At 38.1% G+C, this 21349-nt stretch overlaps 1 protein-coding gene across 1 annotated transcript in view; it reads left to right on the top strand.

Annotated features, from left to right (window-relative positions):
* The first annotated feature begins 271 nt into the window (after positions 1-271).
* Positions 272-21349, top strand: part of CLCA2 (chloride channel accessory 2) — a 44506-nt gene continuing 23428 nt past the window's right edge. The window contains exons 1-7 of the mRNA XM_074221761.1: positions 272-601; positions 2078-2215; positions 6866-7016; positions 10331-10439; positions 12307-12466; positions 19427-19654; positions 21007-21237. Coding sequence (XP_074077862.1) covers positions 380-601; positions 2078-2215; positions 6866-7016; positions 10331-10439; positions 12307-12466; positions 19427-19654; positions 21007-21237 — 1239 coding nt within the window. The 5' untranslated portion in view covers positions 272-379. The remainder of the gene's footprint in view (positions 602-2077; positions 2216-6865; positions 7017-10330; positions 10440-12306; positions 12467-19426; positions 19655-21006; positions 21238-21349) is intronic.

Raw genomic sequence — 21349 nt, 5'->3', positions numbered from 1 at the left:
GGCAGAAGGTCATGACCTCCAGGAGATCTGGTCTCCATCCCAGTTGAACCAAGGGTGCCAGCCAAGTTCTTTCCCCACCCTACTCTGAGGCTGTCTTTAATCTCCATTTCTTTTTCTTTCTCCTTTTCTGAGAAGATAGCAAATGAGCAAAAAAGCTGGCAGGCTAGGTGTAGCAGCCCAACCATGATTGGAGAGGAAGACCAGCTAGAGGGCTGGGCAGGTCCAGCACTGCCTAGAGAAAAAGGATCTGTAGAGGCAGGTTCCAGAGAGATCCACCCTGGGCGTCTACAAAGGAAACACTTTAATTCAAGACTCTAAATTTTCCTGGTTTCGGCAGGGAGCATTTACTCTCTGGCATCATGAATACAGTGGAGAGCACATGAGTGAGCTGGGATGCCCGGGCATTGTTTCCAGTATGCCAAAGAGAAAATATTTGCTTCTTGTTTGTAGTCTGAAATCTCTGATTCTTTTGGTTGTCCTGAGTCCAGAACTCCTGTTGCTGGGGACCAGCCTGCAGCTACAAGACAATGTCTATGAGGGGTTACTTGTTGCGATTCATCCGAGGGTATCAGAAGATCAGAACCTCATTCCAAAGATTATGGTGAGTGGCAGAGGCATCAATTTAACACTGTTAGACTAGCCCTGCTGCCTTTTCCAAACAAAAATTGAACAACTGGGCAGTGTGCATGTTGGGGGGTATTTCCAAAGTATGACCCTCAGATGTCATTTCTGTTAATGCTTACCTCCTCTCAGTTTATCTCAAACTGATCTGGCTCCTTTTGTTGTCCACAGAGCTATTGGCTTTATAGTATTAGAGCCTTGGGTTTTCCCTTGAAATTAATTTCTTATGCTATAATTTAAAGAAATAACTTCCATTAAAGCAAAAATTGGAAAGATAATCATCATATTATGAATGACTATTGTACTTTCTTCTCTCCATTACATGGTCCTGAATGATCTTAAGATAAGTTAGAAAAAGGACCATTATGTTATGGTAAAAAATGGGAAAATAGCTATGGTATTATGGTAATAAATCCCATCACTGATATATCCAAATCTATTTCAGTGAGAAAACATGAACATTTTGGGAGAGTTTATCAAAATCACATGGTCTCAGAGTTGAAACAGTCCTAAAAAGCCAACTTGATAAGTGAAGGAAGCTTGGATTTGGATCCAGAAGACCTAGCTTCAAGTCCTGGCCCTACTTCTCACTAGCTATGGGACTTTGAGTGGCTCACTGAAGCTCTCTCTTTCCTTATCTCTAATAGGAAAGTAGATAATTCTCAAGTTCCTTTTAGCCCCAAGTCTAAAGTATCCATCATATATTACCATCTAATCCAGTTTGCTCATGAAAAAGAATCCTCTATATTGTACCCATAAGGAGTCATCTTGACTTCTTCTTGGAGACCTCCAAGAAGCTGGAGGGGCAGGTGTACCTCCTCAGGCAACTCAATCCACTTTGGGATTATTCTAATTGTTGGAAAGCTTTCCTGATGGCAATCTTAACTTACCTCTGCTCACTGCACTGCAGATGTATTTCATCTTAATTGTGAACTTTGTCTGAAAGGTTTTAGGAGAGCATGAGAAGGGGGTGTCCACTAAACAGCTGAAATTAGAAGGGAGTCAGGAGAGCATTATTTTTCTTTCTCTGATTCTGCTGTCAATTGGGTAGCATTCTCAGTCAGCAATACCATATCGGATCAATAGTGCATTATCTAGGGTTTCTCAGAGGATTAGAAATAAATTGCTTTCACTAGTCATAGAATGCATGCGTTCCAACATGTTCACAGGTAAGACAAAAGGATTTGTTAAAGAACATCTTAGAAACTCCTTCAAAAAGGGTAATGAAGGCAAACCAAGATGACTCCTCTTTTCCCAAAACCACTTTTAGGGAGCTTGCATTAAAAATGTCTTTAGAACCAGTTCCTCCAAATTATGATGATTTCTGAAAAAATAGAAAGTCAGATTTTTCATTAGTCACTCAACTTGGGTTAACAAGTCTTTCAGGTTGATTCATGAGACAAAGCCCTGGGGAGCTTTGAATGATGCAATATGTTCTGCTTGTGTTTGCATGCAGGGAATGATAACTGAAGCCTCCTCTTACTTGTTCAATGCCACAAAACGAAGAGTGTATTTTGGGAATGTAAAAATCTTAATACCAGATACATGGAAATCTCACAATTACACTCAAGTCAAATGGGAGTCCTATGAAAAGGTAAGAAAGCTTAGGTTCCCAGTAAATACATTTGATTATGCTAAATTAGTTAAGGATTGCATCTTATTTTCACTATTCTCTAAATGAAATTTAGAATTTCCTTCCTCCTTCTCTCCCTCCCTCCCTCCCTTCCTTCCTACCTACCTACCTACCTACCTTCCACTTTACCAGTCAAAAGGATCCATGAATTATACAAAAAAGAAACCCATGCATTAAATGAACAATTTCACAGTACAAAAGGACATGAGCTCCAAAGTGTTCTCTTCTTGTATAGTAGAGAGCCTGGAACATGGGTGTTCTAGAAATGGTTATTCCCTTCCCTTCTCCCACTTCAGCAAAATAGTTGAATTTAATAAAATATAGTTTGGGGTTGTTGTTTGTGTTATTTTTGAGAATCTAGGAACATAGCTTGATACAGTGGAAAACAAATTATTTCTAGAGGCAAAGAACCCAAATTCAAATCCCACCTGTCTCACCATTTATATGACCTAGAATAAGTTTTTCAGTCTCTGGGCCTCTCTGGGCCTTTTTCTTCCCATCTGCTAAATGACTTCTGAAGTTCTTTTGGTCTGGATCTATATTCTTAAGTATAGAATTCAAAATTTTAAATGATGTCTAAAAAAATTAGGTCACTGAATTGAATGAATAAATGTTCCTTGGGATAGACTGATGCCCAAAAATGGTTTGGGGGACTTGTGAGCATGAGTTAAGGAAGATTATGAAAGACAAGGTTTCAAAAACAAAACAACACAATTCTGTTATTCAAGCAAGCTCCAAAGAGCAGAGGGGGTCCTTCCTGGAATTTTTGGTTGGGAGCCCAGAATTTAACATTCCCCACTGATTGTCAATTATAAAGAGAAATATGCCTGTCCTCACATCTCCCAACTAGTCTGGAACCATAAATGTGCATGTATAAACAGAGACACTACCCACGTATATACCAATATGACTGCATTTTAGTTCTTGAGAGTCTAATTAGAAAGCTTTCATATTTTTACATTCTATCACCATTTTAGATGGATATGAAGATAAGAGAGAAGAATAATGGGGAATAAAGGTCTTTTCCTGTCCTTTAAAAAATTAGTTTAAATATATATAGATATGTATGTATATGTATATATAATGTATATGAGTATTTATTTTTTCCTCTAAATAAGAAAGGGCCTTTGGTAAACACAAACTACTGATCATTTTTACTAACTACTTTAATGAATATGTGCCTGATGGCCAGAAAGAGAGGTGAGGGACCATGAAGACTCGGTTTCCTCATTGTGAAAATGAGGAAATCAAGTCCCAGCAGGTGAAATTTCTTGCCCAAGGTCATACCAATAGAAAAATGGCAAAACCAGGATTTAAAACTAGATTCTCTCTAACAGACAAATCTAGTGTTCTTTCCATTGTATCATTCTTTCTATTGTATGATATGCTTACAAAAGATAAGATTCATCCTTATCCTTCTGTTGAAAAGAAGGCATCATGCAATACCAAGATGTTTACCTTTTATTCATTGTATTATGTACTACTTGGAAGTCTGGCAAAGCCTATGTACCCATTCTTAGAATAATATTTTTTAATTCAAAAGATTACAAAGAAAACCAATTATATTGAAATGCAGTTATTAAAACATGCTGGGAGAGTTTTAAGCCTAGAAAGAAAGTGGGACCTCTAGGGAGGTCAGGGAAGATCTGCATTTATTTCTCCCTCTGATGTTCTTTCTGCATATCTGAAACTGTATTGACCATAGATGTTATCAGTGGAAATCTAATTCACTAAAGCTTCACTAAAGCTAATGAAGCTTTCTAATCTTTGATCTGGACATGAGAGAGCCTTGGCTACACTTTCCATGTTTCAGAGGCATGAATCTTAGAAGGGATGTTTTTAGAGGCAATTCTAGAAAAGAGAATAAGAGATTGCCTGTTAAAGAATGGATGATGATATTGGTTTTCCATTGATTTACTTTTCACTTATTTCCCAATTAAATATTTCACTATTTCAACATAATTTCCTTGATTTGTCTAATCAGCATGAGTGAAAATATTATATAGGCTGCTGAAATTGCTTAGGAGGCATAGGAGACAGCTAGAAAGCATTCCTCAAGTTAAGAGATGGAGTGTCTCTTTTGTGGAACAGCAAGACCACCAGTGTCATTGGATTACATAAGGTTTAAGGAGACTAGAAAGTTAAGGGGGCAAGGTGGTGACTAGGTTAAGAAGAGCTTTGAATGACAAAAGAGTTTACATCTGATCCTGGAGGGATCCATTGGAGTTTATAGAATAAATGGGTTGGACTTGTACTTTAGGAAAATCACTTTGGGGACCGAATGAAGGATGGATTGGAACGGGGAGAGGCTTGAGACAAGTAGACCTGTAAGCAGCTTGCCATTTCCCTGAGAGGATGAGGTCCCATACTAGCATGGCAACAGTATCAGAGGAGAGAAAGGGCATGCTGGAGATGTCACAGCTATAAAGTGGATGAGAAAGAATGAGAAGTTGAGGATGACCACCTACATTGAGAAACTGAGAGACTATGAGAACAGTGGTCCTCTCAATAGTAATATAGATGTTGGGAGCGGGGAGAGGGTTTAGGGGAATAAACGATGGGCTTGGTTTTTGGATATTTTGTGTTTAAGATGACTAAGATGCCTGAAAAGCAATGGGAGATATGAGATGGGAGGTCAACAGGGAAGGTAGGGCAGTGATGTTCAATTTGAGAATCATCAGCATGGAGTTAAAACTAAATCCAGGGGAGCTAATGAGATCATCAAGTGAAGTAATAAAGAGGGAGAAGAAAAAAGGGACCAGCACGGAACACTGAGGGATGGGAGGGCATGGCTTAATAGAGGATCCAAGGAGAAGACAACATGAAGAAACCAACGGCATATAGGACAATTTGGAGAAAATTAGCAGAGGGAAGGATTGGCATTAAGGGAGATCAGGAAAGGGAGTTTAGCTGAATCTTATTGGAAAACCAGAGAAGTCAGGAAGTGGCAGTGAAAAAAGAGAAGATCCTAGGCATGGGAGACTAGTGAAAATTCAGGGATTTGGGAAATGAAGTATCTTGTAGGAGGAATAGCAAGGAGGTCAGTGTTACTGGATCATGGGGAAGTTGAGGGTTGGGGGAAAATGTTGTAAGGGGTAAGAAGGAACCAGATTAATAGAGAGAGAAAAATAAAGAAATGTCCCTTTAGAACCTTAATGTATTTAAAAAAAAAAAGGCACTGAGGAAGTTGACTAAGAAAAACAGAGGACCTGGGGGTTCTGGTTCTGTTTTAAGAGAGGAAAGAGAAGGGATTAATGAAAGGAAGACACTGGTATAGAATGGAGAACGAAGAGGGGTGCACAACTTGTTATTTCTCATAACAAGAATGCATGAGAAGAATATAAAAACATGGAGGAGGAAGGTGTGGGAGAAGTGAAGGAAACAAACCTCCCTCTTATCTGGAATGGACAAAGGAACATTGAATACACACACACACACACACACACACACACACACACACACACACACACACACACACCCTAAACTAGGTTAAGAGGGAGACTATTTCAAGTGTATTAAAACAAAACAAATTTTTTGATTTCAAAGTGGGGAATCAAAGGGGGGGAAAAAGGCAAAGAACTAGACTATGAGAGAGTGTTCATCCATTGAATGAATGGACAAAGTGTGATTGTATGAACTATAGTTGTTCCAGAAGAAGGGATGAGAGAATCTTGGACAGTTTAAAGATTGGACAGTTTAAACTGATGACAAATTAGGGAGCAGAACTTGGAGAAGCTTTGTACAAAAATGCCAATATTGTAAAGAAAATCAGCTTGGACAGACTTCAGACCTCTGATCAAGGCAATGATCAACCATGTCCCCAGAAGTCCAATGATGTATACTCACTCTCCTTCTAACAGAGAGAGGTCATGGATTCAAGGTGCAGAAAAAGTCATACATTTATGTACAGGAGTTGTGAAGATGCATGGATAGATATGATATGGAATTTGACTCACCCCTCTCTAGGGAGAAATTGCTTTACTTCTTGAGACAAGATGAAGAAGGGCTATGGTTGAATCCTTGCTTCTTCTCTTTCCTATTTCTGAGAGGGGTATCACAATAAGATTATATCTCTTGACCTTCTTTGAATATTGCTGGCCTAATGGTATGATTTTTATACTTCCTTGCTAACTTTTAACTGGAGGAAGGTGGTGATGGTGATAGCCCTTGGCTGACACTTGCCAGCTTGTCCACTTCCCATCAAATCCTGGTTATATAAGAGACCCTGGCAGAGCACTAAATAGTGAATAAGCCCATTCATGTTATCAAAATAGAAACTGCAGAAATTCTACAAAATAGAATTAATCTACAAATTAGGATAAATTGAAGAGATGCCAACCTATATTGATATTCCTCCTAAGAAAATGCCTTATACTAAAAAAGATAATGGGTCTAGTAGCTAACCCTAAAGGAAATTAAATTGAAGAGGAGTAGTGGCCATTGTTATTTACTTTTTAAGAAGAAAAATAAGGTCATGGGGCCTTGTTGTAATTTTATATTATTTTCACTAAACATTTTAAGGTAGAATTTTTAAAATTTTGGAAAAGTGTTCTGGTGAGATTTTAGTATCTGTGTATATTTGATTTGATCCATGTGGTATTGTTGTTTTAGGCAAATATCATCATAGCTGATTGGTATAAGAAACACCGAGATGATCCATATACCCTACAGTATAGAGGGTGTGGAGAAGAAGGCCAATATATACATTTCACTCCTAACTTTCTACTGAATGATAACCTGAATGCCATTTATGGATCACGAGGTAAGTGGGGTCCATCAGTCAATCAACCAACAGATGGTCTTTAAACCCCTGCTATGTTCAAACCATATAGTTCAGACTATAAATATTTATTGAGCTTCTATCTGTGCAAGACATTGCTAAGAATTGGAGTTAAAAAAAGAGACAAAAAATAATTCCTTTCTTCAAGAATCTAATGCAAAAAAAAAAAAATCTGATGCAAAACCTTTAAAAATCTGGATGCTATCTATAGGGAGTGTAGAGAATTACAGCCCTACAGGTGACTTACAATCTAAGTGAAAAGATAAATTCACATGAAAAGTGCAGATATGAGAAATAACCTTGGCAAATCTACCTGAATACTCCTTCACCAGAAAGTGTAGAACTTAATAGATAACATAAATCTTTTATTGGGCAGCTAGCTGGTACTAGAGATAGAGGGCCAGGCCTGCAGTCTTTCTGACTCATCTTCCTGAATTCAAATCTAGTTTCAAATACTTACTAGCTGCATGACTCTGGACAAGTCATTTCACCCTGTTTGCCTCAGTTTCCTTGGCAGTATCTCTGCCAAGAAAGTCCCAAATGGGGTCGTGAAGAGTCAGACACAATTAAAAAACAACATAAACCTTTTAGATTAAGTATCTTTCCCAGGATAACACAACTAGTAAGTATTAGAGGTGAAATACAAACCCAGAATATCCTGAATGGGATTGTATCTTTCAGTTGATGGTAAGTCAATTATAAGGGCTTCAGTCAATAAATGCCATTGAGGTTCAAAGGAGGGAAATATTACTTTGGGCTGCAGTGAACAAGAAACTAGTAGATACAGCTTTTGTGCGTGAGCCAAGAGAATCATAGATTTAGAGACCTGGGAAAGACCTTTAATATCATGAATGTCTTTCCTTGGTTATAACAAAAAAAATTAGTAGGGAAAAAATGTAAGATTTCACATTGGGTTCAATAAAATTAATTTCATAAGATGACTAGGAAGCAGTTTGTACCAAAAATATCCAGGCATTTTAACATGCTATTCACATAATATGAGGCAAGGTAGAAATAACTGTGGCTTGGTCCTTGCTCAGACTGCAGGGAGAACAGAACTTCTCATTTTGTGTGTATATCCTGAATCCCTTTGGGAGTCTGGTGAAGCCACTTCTAACAATTATGTTTTAAATATCAAAAATATAATGCTAGGATTTACCAAAAGAACCCCAATACTGTCAAAATACAATGATCAATTTTCTTTTGAATCATTGGCTCCCCAAGATAAAGAACTCTCAGTCCAAAGGATCTTCTGTGTCTACAGTCTAGGTCAGTGTTGGAAGAGTGGGACAGTTTTGAAGAGACAATAAAGAGACCGATTTTGCTGGTGCTAAGGGACCCAGCTAGAGAAGCAGGAGGAGCTAAAACTAGGGAAAAATCAGTTGGAATTGAATTGTGGGAAACCTTGAATGATGACATAAGGAGTTTGAATTTTGTTGAATAGTGTTAATAATAATAAATGAATAACAATGGTATTCACCTAGTTCTTCAAAATGCGCAGAGTGCTTTATAAATATTATCTAGTTTTATGTTCTCTCATTCTATAATCTATTAAGTTGTTAGCGGAAGTATGACATTTTCAATGGGTTAAGCAGGCTAATTTGGCAGCAATGCACAAGACAGATTAACAGGAGAGCAGGTGGGAGGGAGACCAGTTAAGGAAGTTAAATGAATAGTTAAACTGAGAGGGAATAAAGCTTTAGAACTGTAAGACACAAAGTTGATTATGAAGGGAAAACAGGAAGAACTTTATTATTAATTATCTTTCAGTCAGTCAAAAAGTATTTATTCATTGCTATGAGTTAGGCGCTATGCTATACCGTGAAGATATAAAGACAGGTAAAACCCCAGCCTCTGACCTCAGGGTAATTCATATTGTAATGGAGTGGAGAGCATCCAAAAAAACCAGATATCCACAAGATATAAGCCCCTGTTGGAATGGATGAAAGGTTATCTCTTAGGGCAAGGCATGAGTAGATAGGGAAGGCAGGTGGGGAGTGGGGGCAGCTAGGTGGTGCAGTGGATAGAGCACTAGTCCTGGAGTCAGGAGGACCTGAGTTCAAATCTGACCTCATACACTTAATGATTGCCTAGCTGTGTGACCTCAGGCAAGTCACTTGACCCTATTGCCTTAAATAAATAAAATTTACACACATACACACACAAACACAAACACACACGCAAGCACGTGCATAAAGTCAGGAAACAAAGAGGTCCTTGTAAGAAGGAGAGCATTGCAAACATGGTGGGAATGGCCAATGAGGATGCCCAGAATCCAGAGTTGAAGGTGAGGTTCAAAGAATATGCCAGGTGTAGCTACATCAAAGACTGAGTAACAGTACAAGAAGATTGGATAGATAGGAAAGAGTCAGTTTCTGAAGAACTTCAAATATCAACTAGATTATATATTTGTTTCTGAAGATTGATAGTAAGCCACTGAAATTTACTGAATAGGGGCAAGGTTAACTTGATAAGATTTATACTTAAGGAAACTCACTTTATAAGATTAGAGTGGGGAGAGGCATGAGTCAGGGAGATTGATTAGGAGGCTGTTGCAGCAGTACAGGAAAAAGGTGATGAGGGAGGTGGCTATATGAGAAGAGAGAAGGGGAAAGATGGAAGTCCTGAGATATGGCAACAGATTTCATGTGTGTCCTGAGTGAGGCGTTGAAGACGATACTGAGGTTATGAGCTTCAGTTACTGGAAGGATGATGAAATCCTCAATAGTAAGAGAAAACTTGGCAAAAGTGAAAGCTGAGGAAGGCGGAAAGTAATGAATTCTGTTCAGTTTGGTGACATATATAAGAGGTCCAAAAGGCAGTTGGTACATTCATTGCCTTTCCTCTCTAATAAGCATGTACTGGATGAATCAAGTGGGGATTAAATGGTGGAACTGAATTCTATTACCTGATCACGAGACCCCAGACTAAAAGTGGGAAGCACCTCAGATGCGTCTAGTTCAATCAGCTCATTTTTACCGTTGAGGAAATAGGTGAAGTAACTCATGCAGGCAAAGAGAGTTAGAGGAAGGAGTTGCACCCAGGGCCCCTGGCTCCGTCATCCAATAGAAGGGTGAGAATAATGAGTCCTCAAAGTAACTGTTAATTTGTTTGTTGGTCAATTAGTCTGAACTCTCTTGGCTCAACAAGAGAGCAGCTCTGGGCAGGCCAGAGATGTCCAGAGCTAAATGATTTGTTATTATAATTGACCAGTCAGGCCTCTCTGCGTAATGGCTGGTATTTCAGTTGATTATCAGGAATTAAAAGAATGGACACATTTTTTTTCCCCTCCACAGGCAGAGTCTTTGTCCATGAATGGGCCCATCTTCGCTGGGGTGTGTTCGACGAGTATAACAATGAGAAACCTTTCTACATGGCCGGACACAATCAGGTGAAAGTCACCAGGTTGGTATTTTCTATATGGTTTTCAAGCCAGTTTTTTTCAGAATCAATAGAATTTGAGAGTGTGAAAGAATCTTGGAAGTTGTGAAGTTTCCTTTTGTGGAAGAGGGAGGAAAAGTTTAGATTTCTCCAATTGTGTTAAAAAACCATAGGACATTTGGGGCAATGTGTTTCTATTTATTCAAAAGAAAGTCTTTAACTTGAGATTGTCATGGGCCCAGGGCAAGGGAAGAGAGCAAGTAAGCAAGGCAATACCCAGATTACAGTCACTCAAGAATCAAGGACTCAATCAGATCTCCAAAGGGGCAGTTCTTTCTATCAAAAAGCAGGGAAGGAAGGAGACAAGTATTTTTAAGTCACTTACTATATCCCACAGGCTGTGTTAGGTAAAGGCCTTATAAATTGTCTCTGTGATTCTCACAGCAACTCTTCAAGGTAGGTATTATTTTTATTCCCATTTTGCAGTTGAGGAAACTGAGGCAAATAGCTGTAGTGAATTGTACAATGTCACATAGCTAGGAAGTAACTGAGGTCAAACTTAAACCCACATTATCCTGATTCTAGACCTGTCTCTTTATCCACTGGACTTTCAGCTGTAGAGGATGAGAGGACTTTAGATCTTCGATAAGAGGAAGAAGAGCCAGTGACCCTCTGGGAGGCAGGTCTAATGACTCACTAGCCAGATAATTCCAGGCTCTTGTCATTTTTCTTTGTTTGGTGTGGGTATAACTAGGGTCTGGCCAACCTAACCTTTACTGCCATATTTTGTTGAAGAAGCACGCGTGTGTGTGACTGTGTGGCTCGGGTGTGTCTCATTTGTATCCCAGCTTTGATGTCACAAGCAGATGGCACCAGTTAGTGAAAAAAATCTGGGGTTTTGAAAGTTTCCAGGGGGAAAAAAATCTTTACACATACATCTAGTCTTGAGAAAGTCTAGGTCTAAAAACTAGACCCCCACAAGGGTCCTCTAGTTCCACTATTGCCAAGTGCCTGAACTCTCCTCGTCTAACTCTTTAGTTAGTCAATGCCAAAATGTCAGATTAATTATTTTTGATGAGAGGTAGTTGTTGAGTTATGAGTTTTCCACTTAACAGAATATATTTTGTAATATACTCATTTTCCCCATGCCCATTTATTGTCTTCTTTCCAACCTAACAGAAGACAACTGAGAAAAGATCTGACTCTGGACATCTCCACCCAAGCATGTACTGGAATATATTTAAATATTGGTTCTCTCTAAAAAAAAAAAGTGCCCATGATATACTTTAAAGTTTCATTCATATTATTAATATTTTTTCCAACTTAAGTCTAAGACAAAAACCAACAACAAAAAAGAAACCCCGATTTGTAGTATTTTCTAATTTCTCAGGGGTAAATGTTTACACTGAAAATTTAACAATCCAGTTTAGAAATTGGAGAACTAGGATCAGCTGGCTCCAACATATCCCTGTCTCCAGCCCTTCCCCTCTCCTGTCCTCTCCAAAGAAGAGGCCAAGGGACTAATGATATAGTATAAAGACTCATCTCCAATTTGTCTTTTACATATCATGTTTATATATGATTGTTTGCATATCATCTCTCCCAATGGAGCGTAATCTCCTTGAGGGCAAGGAGTCATGTTTTTGTTTGTTTTTTGCCTTGACATCCCCAGCATTTATCACAGAACCTCACTCATAGGAGGTGTTTCATTAATGTTTGTTGACTATAGAAAATAGAGTGGAATAATGGTTAATAATTAAAATAATATATACAGGTTTTGAAAACTACTTTCCAGACTATGAGGTAGATGAATGAATAATGAGTAAGTGGCCCCCAAAAGAAGAAACAGGATATTTCTAAAACTGATTACAGCTCTATTTCTGTTTTCCAGGTGCTCATCAGATCTCACGGGTATTTTTGTCTGTGAAAAAAATACTTGCACCCAAGAAAACTGTGTTATTCACAATCTCTTTAAAGAAGGATGCATATTTATACATAATAATACACAAAATGCCACCGCATCAATAATGTACATGCAAAGTCTCTCTTCTGTGAGTATGACCTTTGGAGATCATCTTCATTCAGAATCCCCCCTTTGTTCCTATCATATCAGGATCGTTTCGGTCTTTAGAAGGGTAGACCAATTTTACAGAATCACAGAATGTAAGAAGTAGAAGGGAACAGAAGAGAGCATCTAGTTCCCTCACCTGAGTTTACAAATAATGAAACGGAGGCTCAGAGTTTAATTCCTATTACTTAAAAACAACAGCTGCTGGAAAAAGAAAAAGCAAGTTAGATTTCTCCCAGTATACCCTTGGGTTAGCAATCCTTCCAAAAACAAAAATGTTGGCACAATCATTTCCAACCCCTCCTCCATTGTTCTACTTAAGAAGGCACCTTAACTGATCTGTTTTGGAAGATTCCTTGATCTTAGTTAGAAAACTTTAATAGAATTGGTTTTGGGGAAAGCCTATTTAACTATGAATCATCAGCTTGTACTGGAAAGAATATAATTGAAGAGGGGTATATTACTTCATTTCTAAGCTCCAATGTATCATTTACTAGTTATGGGAAAGCTCCAGCTACTCTGCATTTCCTTATCTTTAAAAGGAGATTGGAGAGAAAGTGAACTTAATGGAAAGATTTAAAGTCAAAAGTCTTGATTTCAGATTCTAGTCCTGTCAGCTATGAGCTCACTTGATCATAATACCTTAGACAAGTAATTACTTTGTCTCAGCCTCAGTTTCTTCATCAGTAAAATGGGATTGGGTGAGTTGATCTGAAAGATCTTTTCTGATTCTCAAGTGTTGTTTGCCAACAAAATCCCTGCATTTTAGGCTGTAGTCACCTCCTTCCTGCACTTGTTTATGTTACTTAAGAAATAGGTTTAACATGATAACACTTTCTATGGAAAATTTGGTTTTGGGGGTGTTATCTTTCCCATCTTATCATTTGATGGTGGGGTGGTAATGGTGGAGAAGAAAATAGCATCAATTTGTTCTTATAACTTTAGAATGTAATACAATTACCTGTCAATTTTCATGCAAAGCAGAATAAGATTTGACTTTTCTCTGTACCTTATACTGTGATCTCTAAAGTGTTAGGGTATGGGGTGGGGAGTGGTTCTTGATTTTTGTAAAAATAAGATTTGTTCCCAACTTAGGGAAATAACTTGGTCTTTCCAACTAAACCAAATGTCATACAATTTTCCTTCCCCTCTTACCCAATGGTGTTGGTCTAAGGTAAATGACTTTATTTTCTTTAAGTTTTATCTTATTTTTTCATCCCTTTTGTTTTGGGATCACATCCATTTTTCTTTCTCTTACCCAAGAAGCTATTTGTTGTAACAAAGATTGAATAAAAATAGAAAAAAGAAAAAGGAAAAATCATTTTTAGCAAAACCGACAATTTAGCTGTACCTAACAATAGATAAAACATTCCCTACCCAGAATGAAGGCTCACTCATCCCCCCTTGCCTTCCCCCTCTCCACTCCATTGAAAAAGCTTTTTCTTGACTCATGTGAAATTTCTTAGCTTCTTCATCTCCTTTCCCTTCCTTCCAGTACTTTCCTTTATCACCCATTGACTCCATCTTTTTATTATATTATGCCCCAATATATTCTACTCCTTCCTATATCCTGTCTATATGTGTTCCTTCTAACAGCTCTTATAAATGAGCAAGTTCATATGAGTTATCAATATCTTCTTCCCATGCAGGAACAGAAACAGTTCAATATCATTAAGTTCCTCATAGTTAGTCCTTCTCATCCACCCCCTCTATGGTTCATCAGAGTCCTGTACTTAGAGATCAAACTTTCTGTTCAGCTCTGATTGTTTCAATAGGAAAGTTTGAAAATCCCCTGTTTCATTGAAAGTCCATCTTTTCCCCTGAAAGAGGATGTTCGGTTTTGGTGGGTAGTTGATTCTCAGTTGTAAACCAAGATCTTTTGCCTTCTGGAATATCATATTCCAATCTCTATGAGCCCTTAATGTTGATGCTGCCAGATCCTGTGTAATCCTGACTATGGAGTCTCGGTAGTTGAATTGTTTGTTTCTGGCAGCTTTTAGTATTTTCTTTTTTGATTTGGGAGTTTTGGAATTTTGCTATAATATTCCTGGAAGTTTTTCTTTTGGGATCTCTTTCAGGAGGTGACTGCATTCTCTTGATTTCTATTTTACCCTCTGCTTCTAGGATCTCAGGGCAATTTTGCTGTATTATTTCTTGAAAAATGAAGTCTAGGCTCTTCTCCTGGTTGTGTCTTTCATATAGACCAATAATTTTTAAATTATTTCTTCTGGATCTGTTTTCAAGGTTAGTTGTTTTTCCCAATGAGATATTTCACATGTTCTTCTAATTTTTGGCTTTTTTGGAAGAGTTTTATTTCTTCCTGATTTATTGCAAAGTCACCAGCTTCCTTTAGTTTCATTCTACATTTGAAGGAGTTATTTTCTTCAGAGAGCTTTTCTATCTCCTTTTCCAATTGGTCAATTCTGTTTTTTAAGGCACTCTTCTCCTCATTAGCCTTTTGTTTTGCTTTTTCCATTGGGTCTAAACTGGTTTTTGGCATATTATTTTCTTCAGCATTTTTTTTTTGTATATCTTTCACCAAGCTGTTGATTTGGTTTTCATGATTTTTCTGCATCGCTCTGTTTTCTCCTCCCAGTTCTTCCTCCATCTCCCTTAATTGCTTTCCAAAGTCTTTTTTGAGCTCATCCATAGTCTGAGCCCATTCTCTATTTCTCTTGGAGTTTTTGGATATGGAAGCTTTGACTTTGTCATCATCTGAGTATGTGCTTTGTTCTTGCAAGGGACTAAAGTAATTCTCTATGGTCAGATTCTTCTTTTTATGTTGTTTATTCATTTCCTCAGCCCAAGAGAGCACTTCCAAGGCTTTGGGTTTTTGGGGGGTTTTCTGAGGACACCCCACTGGGACCTTTATTCTTCCAAGGTCTTATGCTCTCTTGCCTATGCTTTGATATGTAAATGCCCCCCCCCATGCTTCCCTCTGCCCTACAGTTATAAGGAGGGATCCAGCTTGGCTACTTAGTATGGAAGTCCAAACTGGAACCGGGATCTGAGTGTAGGCTAACAGAAGATCCCTAACCCAGGGGAGAGCAGAGAAAGCAGGCTGCTTTCTCCAGATTCTCACTGCAGATTCTGCTGCCAGTACTCCTTACTCCACACTCATTCTGGTGTAGCAGAATTCTCTCACTGCCCCTTCAAGCTGTTGTGGTCATCTCTGTGCTGTGCTGTATTTGCAGCATTTTTTTTCCAACCCCTGGTCCTGGTGAAACACACCTTTCCCACAGAATTTTTAAGTTATCTTGGACTGGGAAAATGTATCACTCACTCAGTCTTTCTGTGGGTTCTGCCCCTCTAAATTTTGGTTAGAGTTATAATTTGTTGTGGGAAGGAGTTCCTGGGAAATGCTGCCTTCACACCGCCATCTTAGCTCTGCCCCCCTGTTGCTTTCATTCTTAATGAATTATTTAATCCATTCACAAATAAAGTTTCATTGGTTTGGCTTATATTTTTCCACCATTTGTTTCTTTGTATTGATTTTTATCCTCTCCCAATTGCTTCTTTTTAAAGTCAATAATATCCTTCAGTTTAATTTTACATATACCACTTTGAAAGTCATCAAATCTCACAAACTCTACCTCCAACTAAAATCATTTCCTTGTACTGACTCTGGTAACAACTATGTATGTATGTATGTATGTATGTATGTATATATTTTTTCTTACACATGTGCATCTATCTGTCTGTCTTTTTTCCTTTGCCCCTTTTTTTAACTTTATCTTTCCCCATCTAGTTTAGAATATGGTTCCTATTCTTCCCTTCTTTCCATCTTGTCCAATTTCTTATTTTAAGTAACTCCCTTTTCTTGTGAACTTTTCCTTTGCTTTGTCCTCCTGATTATATCTCTTCTATTTTAATATATTCTAGATTTTAGTTCTTGGACTATACCCTTTACCTTTACTTATTTCTTTATCTTTTGATATCCCTAATCAATCAATCGACAATCAACAAGTGCTTATGGCTATGATTCCTCATGCACTATTATAAGCACTGGAGCAACCTTTACCTTCTAGGAGTTTTCATGGTAATGGGTGAAATGGCATGCAAATCAATAGATACATACAAGATATGATATCTGAGTAGATAGCAGGTATCCTTAGAAGGGAAGGCTTTGTGAAGGCAGAACATCAGGATCAAAGTTTCAGTTATATGTTATTGCATTTGAAAACCTCATCCCACTGTTGATATTTTCAGGAGTTCTTCATGCTTAAAAATGACAATTCACAAAGGAAACAAGGTCAAAAATGGTCCTGTGGTGGGAGTTAGTATGTGTTGCAAATCACAGATGTAGGTCTACTCCTTAATCTTACATAAATCACTTTTCACCATTTAATGCTATCATTGCTTCCATGTTTCCCCTAATATTCTGGGTATTGGCTGCTCTTGGAGATTCATACATCTCCTCTCCTAGAAAAATATGATCCTGGAGATCAAACCCTTCTCTAGAAAAATGGTAGAGTATAAGGTTCTCATATCTTACACAGACATATACGTCAACCATCAAAGCTCTTCAGTGACACATGTTCCTTTTTCCATTCAGAGAACTAACCTCCTTCAATTTGCCCAAACCAAATCCTTCCCCATCCACTGTTTTTCTCCTACTCCCCCACAGCCCCTACTCTTCTATGGAATTGATGGTGGCTCATCTCCAGACACTTCTGGCTCTTACTTCCTCATTTCCTAGTTGTAATTTCTGACGGTTATTCTTTTCACAAAAGGAAATCAGGAGATTTAATTCCTGAATTTTTCATTTTGTTCTTCCTCTTTGCTTTTATCCTATTTTAATTACTCTTACATTTTTAGTCTCTTAGCTCATTTTGGGCAATTGATCCATATTTTCCCTTTTACTCCTTAATCTGCTTTAAAAAATAGTTAGAAACATAAGAGAATTGATTTGATTACTTAATCTTTTATCAATAATTAGCTAATAATCAATCTATTCTCCTCTTTAATTTCCTCTTGTCTTTGGAATAATTCCAGGCTGTTCAAATAGACATGTCTTCATATTTCAAGGTCTTTCTCCCGGCTGCTTTAAAAATGTGACCCTTTGTTATTAAAATTGTGAAATGTAACCAAAGTATACTTTGGAGTTTCTAGTCTGGGTTTTTTCCTTTGCTACTACTTTGTGAATTCATGTAATCAGTGCTTAATTGTCATAATTTAAAAACCCTAGACAGTTTTTTTGATGTTGTTCGGAAAACCTGCAGTAAGCCCTCAATTTTTTTTTTCTGTTTTTGATGATGATTTTCTAGGAAACCTATGATACTTGTCATCTTTGTATACCACATCTGCACAGTTATTTACTTAGGCTTAGAATTCCTGTATTCTTTTTATGTTGTTGCTTTTTGTTGTTTATCTTCTGCCAAATCTCCTTCTCGATTTTTGTCTTCCAAATCTGTCTTTTAGAACCTCTGCTCTAAAGAGAAGCTTCCTTGGGGCATCAAACAGCTGTACATAGATATCAATTTTTTTTATTGAGTGCTCTGATGTTCAACCTAATTCAAGCAAATCTTCTAACAACCCCCCCCCCCCAGTTTTGAGTTTTTTGCAATTTATGATTTCTGGAGAATTAGAGGAATTCTCTTTTTGGTTGGAGAACTTACAATCATTTTCCTTCATAATATTACAGTTGTTTGACTCTAAGTTCTTACTAATTCTTTTCTCTATGAGCTGATTTTTAAAAAAATTTAAGCCATATTCTTTTTAATCCTCCATTCTTTTTCATTTATTTCCTCTTTTAAAAAGTATTTTATTTTTAATTTATGGAATAAAATAAGAATTTCTATAATATAGTATAATTTTTAAATGATTGTTCATGTGACTATAAATTTCTTATGTATAAAATGCTATTCCTTTTAAATATACAGAAATATCTTATATTAAATATATAAACTATAACTATTTTATTTAAATATACAATAAAGTTATCATGTACAGTTCTTTTTTCTTTTCCTTTTTCTCTCCTCCCTCCCTAGAGAAGGCTAATGTAGAATTATAATATATAAATATGTAAAATCATTCTAAACATACATCTCTCTAGATGAAGATAACATCTTCTTTCATATTTCCTTTGTAATGAATTTGGATATTTATAATAGTCAAAATGACTTCTGCTCAGACATTTTTTTCTGATTTCTGTTCTCTTTACCCTTCTTTCCACTAAGGCTAAGAATCAGTATCTTTGCAGGGACCTGACCTGGCTCTCTGACCACAGGAATTTGTGAGGAGAGATACTGGTCCACTGTGCTTTTCATTTCTCATTTGTTGGAGTTTTTATTCCCTCTTTAGCCTGCAGCTCTTCCTCCCTCTTTCCTTCCAGTTCTTACTTTCTAAGAGGCTGGACACAATCAGTATCACAGTGAGAATGGCAGGGTTCAGCTGAGTCACTCCCACAGAGGGAATGGCCAGGGACCCCCACAGCTGGACCCTGATACATACAGCTGCAAGATTTCTTGTGGTCACTTCTCATTCATAGAGTAATTTAGTTTTGGAATAAGAAGACTTAGTATCGGCCAGCTAGGTGCTGTAGAGGATAAAGCACTGGACCTAGAGTCAGGAGGACCTGAGTTCAAATTTGACCTCAGACACTTTATAATTACCTAGCTGTGTGACCCTGGCCAAGTCACTTAATCCCATTGCTTAAATAAATAAAATTTGAAAAAAAAGACTTAGCATTTCAATTCTCTATGCATTGTCTAAGATCTAAGAATTTAAATTCTCCAATATAACTTTTCTGAGGTTTTGTGATGCTATGGGATTTCTCAGGTCAACTGGATCCAGCTTTGGTTTGTCTATGCTGTACATCAGCATTTTTGATGAGGGAGGTTTAGAGACTGTTGAAGCTAATGAAAAAGAATTGCTTGGCCTTCATGGACTCACAAGATCTCACCTTTGTTTCTTCTTACAAAATGACCTTTTTATTTCTTAGGTGGTTGAATTCTGTAATGCCAGCACTCACAACCAAGAAGCGCCAAACCTTCAGAACCAAATGTGCAGCCTGAGAAGCACATGGGATGTCATCATGGACTCTGTTGACTTTAGAAAGACCCTCCCCCTGGATGCTGCTATCCTTCCACGTCCACCCAACTTTTCCTTGCTCCAGACTGGGGACAGAGTCATTTGCTTAGTTCTGGATGTTTCTGGGAGGATGGCGGAGGTAAAATGATTGCAGAATCTTTTATTTTCTCTCCAACTCTGGTTAAAAATGATTTAAGTGAGAAGGGGACAAGAAACTTTGCCATTAGGTTGGGATAGAACTTTTCATGGTAGGGTACAAGAAGCTGAGGTTCCTGTGTTTTCTCATCCTTTTCAATTTAATTAAATTTGACAAAAAGTTCTTAAATGCTCTCTAGGTCTATTGATTAGTCAGTCAACAGGTACATGACAATTGCCTATCATGTGCCAGACACAGATGTTGGAGATCCTTTCCTCAAAGAGCTTACATTGCCCTTGAAGAAGAGGCAGAGATACTAGGTCCCATCTAAGGGCCGGACATACGGAGATAAAATCCCAAATCACTGTCTTCCAGAAGCTTAAATTCTATTCCATTATTCCTACTCAGTGTTGTAGCAAAATGAGGCAGATGATCCATGTCCATTCACAGTTCTAATTTTCTCCCCTCCTAGGCAGCTAGATATGGATAGAGTGCTAGGTCTGGAGTCACGAAGACCTGAATTCAATTGCAGCCTTGGCTACATACTAGATGTATGACCCTGGGCAAGTCATTGAACATCTACCTGCCTCAGTTTCCTCAAGAGTAAGATGGGTACAATAACAGAACCAATCTCCCATGGTTGTTGTGAGCAAAAAAGATATTTGTAAAGCGCCCATAATAGGCCTTAAAAGAATTCTTATTACCTCGCCTCCTCACCTTTTCTTCATGCTCTGTCAGAAACACTGAAGGTCTTCCTCTCCCAGATTGATTTTTTTTTGACTAGGTAAAAGTGGCCTCTCTTTTCCTCATTTCTTTCTGATGAAGATCTCAGTTTAAAAAGGCCAAGGTCTCCCACTGCAACCTGTGTCATCACCCATCAACCTGATCCATATCTGGCCACTGGACCCAGATGGCTCTGCAGGAGAAAGAGAGGCTGGTGACTTAACATGGCCACCCTCACTCAAATCTGAGTCACTTGCATGTCATGGCATCACCTCCCTGATGTCTTGGTCCTCTTCAAGAACAAAGGGCAAACAATAAGTCCTGTTGCCTGGAATGACCATTCTATCTGTCCTTTAAAGCCCAGCCCAAATACTACCTCCATGTATTCAGTGAAACTATTTGTGGTCCCCCCCAATCTGCTGATAATATTTATTCTTGGGTTCTCACAACTTACCAAGTGGCACTTGTATCTCTATCATTCCCAGTGTGTGGTGCTTCGTGTTAAAACTTAAAACTGCCCAAGACTTCTGGGATAGCCTTATTTCAGGTACCTAATCATGTGCTGAGTAGTCTGATTAACATTTTCATAGTATTTATTTCTGTTTTGGTCTTTTTTGGTTTTTGTTCCATAGGCTGACAGGCTCCTCCGACTGCACCAAGCAGCTGAATTCTACCTGCTCCAGGTGGTTGAAACTCATTCATATGTTGGCATTGTAAGCTTCAGCAACAAAGCATCGGTCAGAGCTCCTCCACATCAGATAAGGAATCACAAAGACCGAAGTTGGCTATCATCAGCTCTTCCTACCACTGTGATACCTGATGCAGGGGCTAATATATGTTTGGGTCTACAGATGGGGATTCAGGTAATAAATGTCATCCCCTATCTCTATATGACCATATTTTGCTCTTTTCTCAAGGCCTCCACTATCCTCCACTAAATAGACATCAGACACAGACACAGACACACACACACAC

This window comes from Macrotis lagotis, chromosome 2, assembly GCF_037893015.1.
Source record: "Macrotis lagotis isolate mMagLag1 chromosome 2, bilby.v1.9.chrom.fasta, whole genome shotgun sequence".
NCBI classification, from domain to species: Eukaryota; Metazoa; Chordata; class Mammalia; order Peramelemorphia; family Peramelidae; genus Macrotis; species Macrotis lagotis.
The sequence above is the reverse complement of the archived record's forward strand: the minus strand, read 5'-3'. Positions and strand labels throughout refer to the sequence as shown.